This window comes from Planococcus citri, chromosome 4, assembly GCF_950023065.1.
Source record: "Planococcus citri chromosome 4, ihPlaCitr1.1, whole genome shotgun sequence".
Lineage (NCBI taxonomy): Eukaryota > Metazoa > Arthropoda > Insecta > Hemiptera > Pseudococcidae > Planococcus > Planococcus citri.
The window spans coordinates 52828589-52843418 of record NC_088680.1 but is presented as its reverse complement, the minus strand read 5'-3'; the positions used below and the strand labels follow the sequence as shown (position 1 = coordinate 52843418).

Below are 14830 nucleotides of genomic sequence, written 5' to 3'. Positions count from 1 at the left end.
CCTAAGTGATTTGGGGTCAAAGGGATACGAATCGTCCTGAGTACCGACACCTTCATCGGAAGGTGTTTCTGGATTACTATCAACCTCACTTGCATACTCCGGAGCATGCGCCTGAGGTTGATCACTAAAAACATTTGAACTATGATTCTCTTCGTTCATATTCAAATTCGGATTCATTACGCGAGCGGGCTTTCGACTACTTTTGTCTAAGTCCAAAGAAATCAACGGCTTACTTACTCTGCTGCGAGTGCTCAAAGCTGGTGGAGTATTCATAAAGTGCCAAAAATGCTTGAAAACGAATGAGTACTGTAACCCACGAGAGTCGAACACAGAATAATTTTTGTGGCAAGTGTAGCATGGTCAAAAAGTCCTAAGATTTGAACATTTCTCCCTCCTTTTTTCAAATCGTCGCCTTGGGCTATAAAAAATCCTGAAGGATTTACGACCTTGGCTCGCGCCTCCGAGTAAAAAGGGTGACACTTGTTAAACAATTATACGTAAATAATTGGCGGCTAAGTACCCCTTTTTTAACAAAAATACTTCGGCTAGATCTTTGAAAAATGCCGCCGGTGGTGGCGGGGTTGGTGGAGGTAAATGTGTCTTCTAACTATTTTGTACTACATCCGAAAAAAAATCCCTGTATTTTTTCTCCCTAAACTACAATACTATCTGGCAACGATGTATTGGCAAGCAAACTACATACCCATGAGCTATTTTTAGGGTGACAGAATTCTTTCCCTTGGTAAGGAATTCAAGGAGACTTCAAGGACGAATCTTAAACACGAAAATGAAGATTGTACCAAAAATAGCAATCTTGAAAAATGTACCAAAACCCTAAGTTTCTATGCTCTGATGTTTTTGAGATTTTTCCTTTCCGAAAAATAGTTCAAAAATGTGGCTAAGTAGCAGGTTAAGTAATAATTGATTTTTAACTTGAAAAAACTTGTATCTACATGTAGATGGCTAAGTAATTATTTCGTTTCGAGAAACGAGGTAAAAAACATAAATTTACCATATGTCTAACTAAGCTAATCAAGTTTATCATTTCGTGACTGATTGGTCTCTGTAAAGAGTCAACAAAACAATCTCAAAAATGAGAAAAATATATGTTCTAAATATAATTACGCACGTCATATTTTTTGCACTGATTCAGATCCGAAAAGATCGGCGAAACAGTATCAAAAAATCAAGGTAAGAATGTGTGTTGCATTTTTTGTCTAAGTAAAAATTCTAATCCACATGCTAGGGGAATTTTCACTTATGTTATCGAAAAAATACAACACATACTCGAATCCATGCGGTAAATTAATATTTGTAGATAAATAAATTACCCACAGCCACCCTCTTTTTAGACAGAGATGCGTTTCTTTTAATGGTGCAATGGTACATTAAAAACGTCACATTTCCCTATACCTAATAGAGGGTTCATTGATACTCAGCAACGCAGCTTCCTTGTCTTGTGAAGGACGCGATGCCGAGGTCCCTGACCTAGTTACCTAGTTAATTTTGGAACTATTTCGACTCGGAGATGTGTGAGTCATTTATCCGATTTTTGGGGTAAATAATTTCGACTAAAATTACGTAGTACTAGGTTATGGTAGATAATTTAGTTATCTTATGGTTCGTTTCTTCATTTCAACAATATTGCATGCAAATGTTATTATGAAAATACCGTTGAAACGAAGTCGAGAGTACAAACTATGTTTAAATTTAAATACTCAATAATTGAGATTTTGTGCCACTGCCTGACCTTGTCATAGTTTCATTCCGTTGGGATTGGTTGACAATATCGAAGACAGGGTGAAAAAATTTACAACTAGTTATTTACTAAATATCCAAGTAAATTTTCTCAACTTTCAACATACATTCCGCCTTCTTCGGTTTGGAGAAAATGTTGAACGAGTAAAAATCTAAACATAATCTATACTTAGGGTAGATTCGTAATAAGTCTGGAGCATTGCCGCACTCGAACTGTAGTGAATGAGATGAGATTTTTCAAGGCTAACCAAAGATTCCGATTTCTCGAAAATCAATGAAAGTGCGATCCACAATACCAGGTATAATTTCAACTCTTGGTACTTAAAGTGGATCTCCCTACATTTTTTGAGGCTAACCAAAGATTTCAGGATAGTGCTATACTCACATAGGAGACAAACCAAACGAGGACGCAATGAGAGTGCAAGGGGTCTCTGTGAGTTTAGTGTCTTTCGTGAAATTAATGAAAGTGCGACCCACACAAAAGATCTACGTTAAGGTCAATTGCTAATGTGGGTCTCCCTAGAGTCTTAGATTTTACAAACCGAAAACGAGGACAATAACGACCTGTATGATCTCAAATTGGTACATAGTATCCATGTAGAGAATCAGCATTTTTCGTTTTGAAAATCTAAGAGTGCCCTATTTCTGACAGATGGAAGGTCATTTTCGAGCTCTCGCCTGTCAGAAACTCATCTACTCGTAATCCGAATTAAATTGATTCGTTTTACGTGCAGGGGGACCTAACTACAGGCTCCTTCAACTGGTCAAAAAGATCGATTTTTGAACAGTCAGAGGGTGTATTAAATAGTACAAAAGGTCCCTAATTCACTACATCGAGCACCTCAAAGTGCAGACTTATTAACCCATCTTTAATTTATAAATAAACTAAAACACGGGCCCCACGTTGGGCGCCAAAATAATGATATAGGGGAAACAAACGTGACTACCTAACGTGATATAGGGGGGAACCAATACCAACGGGGGTTAAATTTAGAAATATTCCTTAGGCGGGGAATATTTGCCAATACCTAGATAGCTCAGACGGGCGGTAGTTTGTCTAATCTGCCCTATACATTATTATGTGTAAACACATGTAATAAATACGAATCTGATTTACTTATGACCTGTATTTACACTTTTATACATAAATTCATCGAATACTCCATTAATTAATAATTTTGACAGAGAGTAAGGAACCGGCTGAATTTAAACAAGAGAATGACCTTCACATTTTTACGAGATGTGGGTCATTGTAAATAGAACAATAATCCTAATTATAGAATTTTACCCTATGAGACATGACAAATAGGATAGGAGAAATTACACACATGAAAATATATACACGAGAATAATCACATAAAGTTTTACGCGAAAAGCACATGATTTTGGTCACCATAGGGTTCGACACCTTGGTCTACACCTCTATGGGAAAAAGGGCTTAATAATAAACGAAGTAGGTGCAAGCACCACTTACTTGGACTGTACACGTTTTCCATCTCTTCTAAAGCCAACCTAATACTTAATGGCGTCGATGGAACTTAACTAAAAGAGGCGCTTGTATCACTTTGCGTAATGAGGATATGCCCGGGTGCATTCCTCAATCACCAAACAGGTACACTTGTTATTAATCGATGGAAGATCGATTAATCTATTTTTATTAAAAGAAATTAACCATGCGCGAGATGGCGTTAATCGAAAAAGAGCCATACCATGGCCTCCCCTAAATGGGGGCTCGTCCATGGTATTATTGTGTTAGCACTGACTTAAGAACCGAGTATCGCGAATATCCGAACCCAAGAAAGAACTGAAGTTTGTTCACGAAAATCAGTATTATAAAAGGAGCGTAAGATGGTCAATTTCCCACCCCCAAAAGTGGTGGACCAATCACGCACTTGCTAAGTACATTTACTTGTACATAAATTGTAGAATTTATGTGACTTTCCTTATTTATGCCCAAAATCCCTATCTTGGGCTATAAATGTCAAAGGCGCCGCGAACCCTTTAATAGAAGGGTGCGCAGCCCTATATGCGCGAGTACATCGCAACCGTATATGTACTTAGCCTATTTCTAAAGTATTTCAGACGTTACCAATATTTTCAATATAAGGGGTTCATAATGTAAGCACTACCTTTGGCAGTGGGGGCAATCCGCCCCCTCACAACTTTTGAATTTTCAAAAATGTGTCAACAATAAAAAAGGAAAACAATTTTCCCAGCTGAAACATTGGTTATGAGAGTTTCAGGCTATGCCCATTTTAAAAATTCTGTCCCCTTTCAAATCTGAAGCGGAGACCCCGAGATGATTCCTTGTTAGGTGCAGTCGGATCCTTTGTCCTTGTCGATTCATCTCTTCATGATTATAGGGAATCGATTTGAGTAGGTAATAAAACTGAATACCTGAGAGATATGGGCGATTTCGTATGGGAGGGGAGCATTAATGTTTTTTGTGAAAGACTCGTGTATCATTTCAATACATGACTCGTGTCTTGACGAATTCGATTGAATAATTTTTAGATTGGAAATTCAGAATTAAGTATTTTTGACGAAAGGCAACTTTACTCGAAAACCGTTCTAATTGAAAGTCTTATCGGAGTAATTTAATTTGCGATGATTGGAATACATTATTATATAAGTATACCTAAATATAATGTAGGTACTTATTTCAATTATCATTGCCTCCTTAAGTTAACTTATACCCAAGTCTATAATGAAACGAAATAACCGAAAATGAATATATTTCAATCAATGTAAAGTATGATTAAAGATAATATGCTTGTGAAAGAGACAGATAATCTTAATCAACAAATATTATCCATAGGGATCCATTATGATACATCTATAAAATCATTTATTTTCTCATCTTTGTACTAAGAAGAAATATCCGACTGGAAGCTGATTTATTTATCGTTTTGAAGTTGTTTGGTTGTGAGTTTCGTTGTTAAACTGATTTTGTCAATCAAAAAATCGGCTATACTATTTCCGTTCATTTGTTTGATTTTTATTCAAGTAAGAAAATTACTTATACTACAATCATATTTTTAAGACATAAAATCACAATTTCAACTTTAAAACTTGTCTAAAAATCTTCATATTTCTCCTACTTTAAGACTTTTAAAGCCAAAATTCAATGTGCTCTTGAAAGGAAAAACTGAGGGGGACAGGAAAATTGTGCCCGAGAGGTTTAATTACCTACGACAAAATTTTATACTGATCCGTGTTTTCCTGCAGAAAATTAAATTTAGTAAGATTTTTAACGCAAAAAACTTAATGTAATAGGTACGTTATTTCTGAAAAATCATCCCACCTAAACATCCCGTAACAATTTTTTCAGTTCAGAGAAATTAAATTTGTACCCAACTCTCATATTTTTAAAAATATTCGAAGTGCATGATTGAGCTTCGATTTTATTTGCAGTAAGTTGGGGGTAGATTATTATGCAAATTTCTTTTCATTGTAAAAAAAAAATGTCACGGATCATGGCAATGAATTTCTATTATTAGTGGGTGAAAGTACAATGGAGTACCTACTACCCCAAAATCTAAAAAATAAAATAAAATCGATTTTTGGATGCTTTTAGGTCAACACTTGTAATTTTTGCTTAATTTTTTTTTAATCCGTTGAAACCATGATTTACGCACCCATCAATCAAAGAATAAAATATTAGGTATGTACCATACATAAAACAATAAACTTGTTTGGGACTCCCCCCCCCCATAGTAGGTACTTACTTAAAATTATACGTCCCTACCGTCAGAACTTCACAAACTTCACATGAGAAGAAATTCTCTTATATTTATTTGGTGTGGTAAATTTTTCCAACGCTGATGTAGGCTGTTTTTTCATGTCATTAATTAATTTGCAAGCCTTCTAAAAATTATATTGGATTATATGAATCGATCAAATGCTACTCCTGTAACGCTATCGAAACAAAACAATAAGACCCATTGGAATTCAGATGCAGAGTTTCAAACCATAAGACATAATATGACTATTGATCGTACTTTTTTTGAAAGACGTACGGGTAGGCCTGATTCTTATACCATATGTGAGAACATGACTCCCACTACCAAAAATGAAACATGTAAATGGATAGTCGAGTTTCTTTGGGAGAAGTCCGGATTCGGCCACGTTTATGCTTCATTAGCTTTTCAATTGGATGATGACGGTAAAGCCGGAAGAGCAATCGCGAACGTCAAAGCTGCACTTCTTGATGACTTTGGAAGAGAGGTGCATTCGAAGGAGGATTTTCTAGAATTTGATGCTGGGGGAGAGAAAATTCGATGGACCAATTTCATAGATTTTTTCAACTTGAACAGAAATCCGCTCGTAAAGAAGAACTCATTCATTATTTCTATAGATATATCCTACTATTATTCTCCACGCAGAAATTTGACAGATCAACAAAACATGATTTCACCAGAACTCAACACCACGAAATGCCTTCTATCCGATAACTTTGGCTCTTTACTGAGAAATCAAGATCTTGCAGACGTCATGTTACTAGCGAAAGGCAAAAATTATTCGGCTCATGCAGCTGTTTTGGCTGCACGTAGTGATGTTTTCGCAACCGTGTTTAAAAACAGTGATCACCGCGATAAAAAGCATAAAATAATTCGAATCGATGTTACTGACATCGATGCAGAAGTTATGGATGAATTGTTGCGATACATTTACACGGGAAAATGTCAGACTTCAGATGAACTAGCCGAGCGACTTTATGCAGCAGCAGACGCATATGAGCTAAATGAGCTGAAAACAGTTATTTTGAAATCGATGTTTGAAAGATTATCTGTTAAAAATGCTCTAAATGTGTTAGTATTTGCAGATGAGCATCATGTGGAGGATTTGAAATCAAGAGTTATTGAGTTTATCGTCAAAAACTCTGCCCAAATGTTGAATACTGCCGATTGGAAGAGTATACCTAATGTTCAGTTAGCTACCGAATTATGTCAAAAACTGTTGCAACGATTGAGTGAATCCGTGCCATGTGAATCATTTTGTAAGGCAATTTTAGCAAAGAAATTAAAATAGGTACCTACCTTGTAAATTGAGATAATTCTAATCAAAGCTGTAAAATTGTAAATTAAGTAAGGAATGAAATTGAAGAATTGGTTTCGAATGTAAGTACTGAATTATTCACCTTAGGCCTCACACCGCTTTAGAATAGGTTTTCGAATTAAGTACCCTTCTTAATAATTATGTAGGTATGTATCTGATAAAATAGGATTAAAATTTAAAATGAATATTGTTGAACTTATTGATTATATCTCCTCTGAAATAGGTACTTATTGAAAACAGAACCATTCGGAATAAAACTAACAAAACCAGAACTCAATGAGAAATTTCGAGAAAAAAAAAATTCTTATAGAAAGGATCACCTTTCCCTATAAGCTTCAAAACACGATGAAGTACCCAAAGCTAAAAAATTAAATTAAAAAAAAATAAGAAATAAAATAATTTGGGTAAAACTTGTGGTTTCGCCTCTGATTTAAACGGGATTGCAATTTTTGGAAAGAGCATATTCCGAAACCCCCATAATCAAAATTTCAGCTGACCCCCCCCCCCATTTTTGAATTTTTGGCGAATCATGCCCTTTTTAAGAAAAAAAATATACCACATTCAGTAAAAAATTATAGAAGTCAGTCCTGAAACAAAATAATATCGTTCCTTTGAACCAAATTTCAACACTTCTGTTCATTATAAAGCCTCCAGTGCAATTTTAGATTTCCGAAGTATTTTAAAACTTCTCCAAAAGGCGTGGAAATAAATTTTTGAGCAACTAAAAATCGAGTTATGGCTATATCCTCGACCTGTTTGAAGCATTCATCACTATTCAGGTGATTCAGATAAAAAAATTAATTTGCCCATTAGAAATTTTGGTTATGAGAGTTTTGGGTCATGCTCTTTCAAAAAATCATGGTTCCGTTTAAATTGGAAACGGATACCTTGAGATTATTTCCTTGTTAGGTGTAGTCCTTTGTCGCTGTCGATTCATGTGAAGCAATTTGAATCATAAAATTGAATATTCGAGAGATATGGGTGGCATCGATATCTACGAGTAAGTATATCATTTCAATTACACGGCCATCTCTTGTCGACTTCGATTGAGTAAGATTTGAATTGGTACCTAATTCAGAATCGGGTATTTTTGAGGAAAGGATCGGAGTATTTTGATTTCCAATGATTAGAAAACATTAAGTATAAATTTATTTTAATTATCATTATCTCCTTAAATTATAGTCCAATCATACAAAATTTAATAACTCATTGCTCAATGTAAACAGCTGAATATCAATAGCCTAATTGTAATCAATGTACCTAATTAAAGATAATACTTGTGAAAGAGACAGTTTCCGGGTCTGAAATTGAAAAATGATCCTAATCAACGTCAGTACGGATCCATTTCATCTATCATTCATTTTCTCATAATTTTGAGAAGAAATAGGTATAGGTACCTACCTACCATTCAACGGACATGAGTCGATGAAGGTTTTATAAGCTGATTTATTTATCGTTTCAAAATATTTTGTCAATCAAGAAATCGGTTATACTATTCTCTTTCATTTTGTTAATTTTCATTCAAGTAAGAAAATTACACATCTGACATCTAAAATCAAAATTCTTCAATTTTGAAATTAATTTTGCTATGAGAAGAAAAGAATTGATAACTTAGTGGCTCTGCCTAAATCTGGTCTGTTGAGTTCAGTCACGTTACCACATCGAGATTCCCAATCGAAAAATAAATATAAAACTCTAGAGCTGCTTGGTAACCTTGTTTTGCATTTTGAAATTGTACTAGTAAAAATTATGCAAGGAGATTTTCTATATTTATGCTCAATTTCTCATAAATAAAACAATTTGTTTTTATGTATGGTACATGTCATAAAAATGACAAGCCTTCCAGCGTTAGATTACCAAAATTAAATCCTATTTCCATATTTTACAGCACCCATCAATAAATGCTACTCCTGTAACGTTATCAAAACAAAACAATACGATTAAATGGAATTCAGATGCAGAATTTCACACCATCAGATTCCGTTGGAATATTAAACGTGACATTTTGCTCAAGCATAGGCATGTTGGTCATACCATAAAAGAGGTGATTTCAACTACCGGCAATGAAAGGCACAAATGGACGGTCGAGATTTCTTGGAACATTTCGGATTATTCCAATACCGATTTTATTTCATTAACATTCCAATTACACGATGATGGTCAAAATGGAAGAGCAATCGCAAAACTTAAAGCTACAATCATCAATAACTGGGAGGACAAAATATCAAGGGAAGAATTACGTGAGATTGCTGCCGGTGAAGATAAAATCCAGTGGAAAAAATTCTGCGATTTAAACGAAGTTACCATAGATAATTCATTCTTCGTTAACGACAACGACCCAATCACTATTGATTTAGAAATATCGTACTATTACGCTCGATGCAGCAATTCTACATATCATCGTCTCACAACTCCGCTAGACCCCAGCACGATGAAATGCCATCTGATTAATAACTTGGGCCCATTCTTACTAGAACATCAAGATTTTGCAGACGTCAAGCTGTTGACGAATGGCAAAAATTACTCGGCTCATAGAGCAATTTTAGCAGCACGTAGTGAAGTTTTTGCAACCACGTTTAAAAACATTGGACACGGTGATAAAAAACATGGAAAAATTCTAGTCAATGTTACTGGCATAGATGGAGAAGTAATGAGTAAAGTGTTGCGGTACACCGGAGAATGTAAAATTTCAGCAGAATTGGCCCAGCGAATTTATGCCGTGGCTAATGCATATAAGCTGGGTGAGTTGAGAACACATTGTTTGCAATCGATGATTGATACGATATCTGTTGAAAATGCGTTAGTGTGTTGATATTTGCGGATATAAATGTTGAGATGGATTTAAAATTGAAAGTTATGGAGTTTATCGCTGAGAATTCTGCACAAGTGTTGAATACTACAGAGTGGAAGAATACGATAGCGACAGATCTGCGGTTAGTTAACGAAATGTGTCAATTTTTTTCGCAAAGACTGCGTAAAAGTCTGCTGAGTGAATCATTTTGTACGTCAGTCTTGGCAAAAAAGTCACAGTAGGTGCTCGTAATCATAACTCAATTGAAAACTGTAAAATTGTTAATTTATTAATGAAGGAGACTAGTTTGGACTTTTTTTTATATCTGTAGGTCTAGGCTATACATCATAGGTAATTTACCTCTGTGGGACGTGCTTCAGGATTCTGTGTTTGAAAAAAGTGCCATTAAATCGTGGAAAATGATATGTATTGAAGTTATTACCGCCTTTGAAATAAAAACAGAACAATAATAAGAAATGGAATCAATGCATGCCATCTTTCATACAAAAAATTTTGAAAAAATTAAATGAAACGATCACATTTGCCAATCAATAAATTTTAGGACCCCGCAACCAAAGCTAAAAAATAAATGTTTCGAACGACTAACTCAAGATTAATAAAGTAGGTAAGTTTGGACAAAACTTGACCACACGACCAGTGGTGGACTGGTTTATGATGTTGACTGGGGATGCCGCATGATAAAACCAAAAATATGCTATTTTCACTCTTTTTAAACATGAATTTTCACAAACTTTTGCCATCACTTCGCTTGGGCCTGTTTGCTTTTTTTTATTTCATAATAGAAATTTTCAATCACGCAATATTCAAATTCTACATTTGCGGAATCAAAAAATAGGCAGACTCGTCATAAAAAAACATCATTTTTCATCTCTCAAAATTCCGAATTTTCTAAAGCTTTTGCCTTTTGTATTGTTTTTCAACTGACTGGAATGCAAAATAGTCAAAGTCTACCTGTTGTATGAGAAATAAGTGTGTACAGAGAGTGAGCTAGTTGGATGAGTCAGAGTTTGAGGAATAGGTTGAGGCGTGAGTGAATAAAAGTAGGACACTTGAACATGACGTTTTTTATGTGGTTTTATTGATTTAGTTGGTATCAAGGTAGACAGTAAGTTTGTACTGAGACAGTTTAACAGTTCAATATTCTACATATTATGGAATACATCATTTTGATAAAACCTGCCTATTATTTCATACGACAGAATTGGCGCCCAACATGGGGCCAATTCTGTTGTATGATCATTTGAAAGCCCGGGTTAGGTATTCGCCAGAAATTGTCAACGTATCTCTTTTTGCCAATAATTCTCATAGAGTTCTTCTTTTTGCTAAATTGTCAAAATTCTGCTACATATTTGCTAAAAATTGTAAAAAAATCCTGGCTTTTTAACAAAATTTTAAAAAAATGGTCGTTTTTTCAGAAAATTTTGAATTTTTAGTTTTTTTTCAACTGTTCAAGTGTCTCGTTTTTTTTGCAAGAAATTATGAGATTGTTAAAATTCTCAATTTCGTTTCTTTCCCTAAAGAATTTCGTTTTTTGCCAGAAATTGCCAAAACCCTTACTTTGTTGCCGAAAATAATTGTCAAAAAGTCTCGATTTTTCATCAAAAAGTTTCGAAATATGTAGTTCAACTTTTCAAAATTAAATACATTTCAATTCATAATATTCTGTTTTTATTGGTGTTTTTCTTCTGTACCTATTGAAATGTTTTGCTCGATTTTTTTCGCTTTTTGGCTACTTTTTATTTTCAATTTGCTTTTTGGGTACTTTTTCTAGCTTTTTCATTAAAAAAAATTACTTTGGATCAAAAGAAATGAACAAATTTTTTCATACATTGTTTTTCACTCTCGAAACCCGAATTATTGAAAGCTTTTGCCCTTGGTTCAGGTCAATTCTTATCTTTGAACTAGAAAAAATTCCCAGTCTTAAGCTTCCATAAATTCAAAAATAAAAATAAAAATTTTTTAATGAACCTAACTTAGTAAGAACTTGTCATTTTATTCGGAAAAATTGGTATGTTTTTGTCATACCAGTCTGTAAATTTCCAGTCAAAACCCCCCTCCCCTCAAAAAACTTCAGTTTTTTCTTGTCAGATTGACTTATTTTCGCAAAATTGAATAAAAAATTTAAAAAGACAATTGTACAGTAGGAAAAACATTTTGGGAATGGAGGGCTAAAATTTTGAGGGCCTCATTCGGTGCATCCGCCGGGGGCCTCCAATCGACCCAGTCCCTGCCTGCAAACGACTGAGTTATGTCAATGAACCCTTGACTGGAATTTTGAGGAAAAAATAATGTTGGAAACTATGTGGATTCTATGGTCTGAGACCTCCTGGTGAAATGTCTGACCTTCTCATCGCCCCTTTTCCATTTGAATAATACTCTAAAGAAAGATTTAGGTATGTGGGAATAAGTACGCAAGTAATTTAAATTGACACATTTAAATGAAATCAAAGCAACGTTCAAAGTAGCGTTCAGGTACCTAATTGGTTCGTTTTTGGATTTGAAAAAAATATGAATAACTGCAGTTACTTTTACCTCAACTTGGAGTACCATTCATGCACTTTTTTCTTTTTGTGTTTAAATTTGGTTTGGGCCAATTACCTTGGGGAAAAGTCTATGTGATTTAGAAATGTAGATCTCTTTCAAAGAAATAGATTCAGCAAGAAAAGAGAAAATCCTCGTGTTTTTTTTAGCTCTACTTCTACAAGCTTCAGGACAAGTGTTGAAAAAGTGGCTCTATGAAGTGGGGATCACAATTTACACTTCTTTTTTCAATCATTCTATAACAAAGAACGCAGAAATCAACAAAGGTATCTCAAAAATAAATTGTGAAAGATTTTGAGTCCTGTGCGAAACGTGTGAGAAAAAAGCGAATTACAGGATTTTTTCAATAAAATGGCTTCAAAATGGGGAAAAATTGGAATAAATTCTTGACATTTTCAGTGAAGTCTGATTTTTGACTTTTTGAGAATTTGAAAAAACAACCAATGAATTGCTAAAATCATCTCAAAATTTTAAGAAACGATGAGCAATGAATCCACTTGAAAGTTGAAGAGATTTTACACCCATTTTTGTAGTTATTCTGAACATGTTTCGTTCGTTAAGAACTCACTTTGAAATTTCACGCCAAATGCTTAAAAATACGTAACATACTTATGTACCTATTTACCTTGTAAATATTTATACAGAATTTAATGGCAGGGTCCTCATTCCCCAATAATTGCCAGAATTGAGAATAGGTACGTAGCTGGCGAGAATTTTCGCCATTAAATATGGGTCGGCGGCATCGAATCAATTTGTATTTTGATATGACACAGCGTTGCCAACCCACACTTAGTCACGAAACTTCTCGATATCTACGCACGATCTTATTGAATACTCTGTAGGCTACTTCGGAGCTTGTAAATGAGATAAGAAGGTACTTATATTTTAATTAATTTGATAAGATACATTTTGATGTAGGAGTCAGTAAACTGAGATACCAAAATTGATCAAAATGAGCAAAGGCAATTTTTAAAACCTGATAATAGTGATAATTCATCGTTTTCGTGTGATTTCGAGAAAATCGTCGTTCATTTTTATAGTGATTGTAACAAATATGGTGATACTCCCACTCTTCCTTATTTATATTATGTATGTAAGTAGATGAAAATTTTCATTTCCGATTCCTTACATTTTTAATCACATACCAAGTCTAAAATAGAGAATGTTATCAATTCTACAGTATCGACGATCAGATGCTACACCCACGAACAATCTGATGCTACGGAACGCTGATGCGAAATTTCACGAAATCAAATATAACTGGACGATTCCTCAATTCAGCGCATTCGAATCGAAAACACCTTGGTCTGCTCGAATTCCTGTCAAATCCGTGAGATTCCCAACTCTTTTGAATAAATTATACGAATGGGAAGTATTATTTTATCCGAACGGTGTAAGTGGTTCGCAAGACTCTATTTCCCTAATACTGCGATTGCACTGCATTTGTGGATTTGAAAAAGCAGTTGTAAATTTCAAAGCATCCGTGATGGATCGCCACTATAGAGAGGTGCGGTCGAAGGAAGACTTGCGAGAATTTATTTCCGGCGGAATGATAATCGAATGGAATGAATTCTGCCACAAAGACAAAATTTTTCGAAATAAGTTACTGTTCAACAACCAGTTAATTATTTTCGTGCATATATCGTATTATATCCAGTGCCAAGATCTGCCTTCTAATATCGCCAAATGTGATCTATCCAATAGTTTAGCATCGTTACTGAAAAATCCTAAATTTGCTGACGTTCAGCTTAATGTAAGCAGTGGTAAAAGTTATTGGGCTCATAGAGCCATTTTGGCATCTCGTAGCGGATTTTTCGCTCGCAAATTTAACGAAATCGATAAAGAAAAAAGGTATAAAAAAGTTCTGCTTCATGTTACCGATACCGATAGAGATGTAATGGATGCGGTTTTACGTTATATTTATACTGGAGGATGCGAAACCTCGAACAATTTAACCGATAGGTTATTAATGGCGGCGGATAAATTCGAGGTGCATGGACTGGTGAACATTTGCTTGGAATCCTTGAGTGATATTGTGATATCGGTTAAAAATGCAGCAAATGTACTTGTATCGGCGGATAAGTATCATTTACACGAATTAAAATCTAGGGTGATTGAATATATCGTTGGTCACTGGGTTGACGTATTGAAATCGGTGGGGTGGAAAAGAATGGTAGGAACGAATACTCATCTGGTCAATGAAATGTGTCAAATTTTGGCGAAACGATCGAATAAAAATCAAATTACTTGATTTTAATGGTATTATAGAAATTCGAGATGCTATTTGAAGATTTTCAGGAAGTGAACGGATACAGAATTAATGGATCTCAAAGTTTTTGAGAACGGGATTTTCTAGATGATGCGATGAGAAAATTCCAGCATTGAAATGTCCGTCCTGTATTATAAAATTAAATTCAGGGATCTATTCTAGTCAAAAAAAAAATCGATGAATAAATTTATATCTAATATGATCTACAAAGTGTGAAATACAATGTAATAAAATATAAGTTTCTCGATTGCTATCATTAATAAATAAAGACATCTGATATCTTCGGAAATATTTACAGAATTTATTCACTTAATATACTTTCTCAAATCCGGGTATGTATTTTAACGGAAGATGACTACTTAATTATACATATTTTAATCAATTAGATTAGA

General features: G+C 34.5%; 2 protein-coding genes across 2 annotated transcripts in view; both read left to right on the top strand.

Moving 5' to 3' along the window:
* LOC135845876 (protein sneaky-like) overlaps nt 1-14830 on the top strand; it is a 131098-nt gene that overhangs the window by 66890 nt on the left and 49378 nt on the right. The gene's annotated exons all lie outside the window — the stretch shown is intronic.
* On the top strand, nt 13106-14739 carry LOC135844703 (protein roadkill-like). Its single transcript, XM_065363018.1, has 2 exons — nt 13106-13258; nt 13350-14739. Exon 2 carries the CDS (start codon nt 13386-13388, stop codon nt 14418-14420), a length of 1035 nt encoding a protein of 344 aa, XP_065219090.1. The 5' UTR covers nt 13106-13258; nt 13350-13385; the 3' UTR covers nt 14421-14739.

Coding starts and splice junctions, on each gene's coding strand:
- LOC135844703 (XM_065363018.1), top strand. CDS start 13,386: ATGCTACGGAACGCTGATGCGAAATTTCACGAAATCAAATATAACTGG.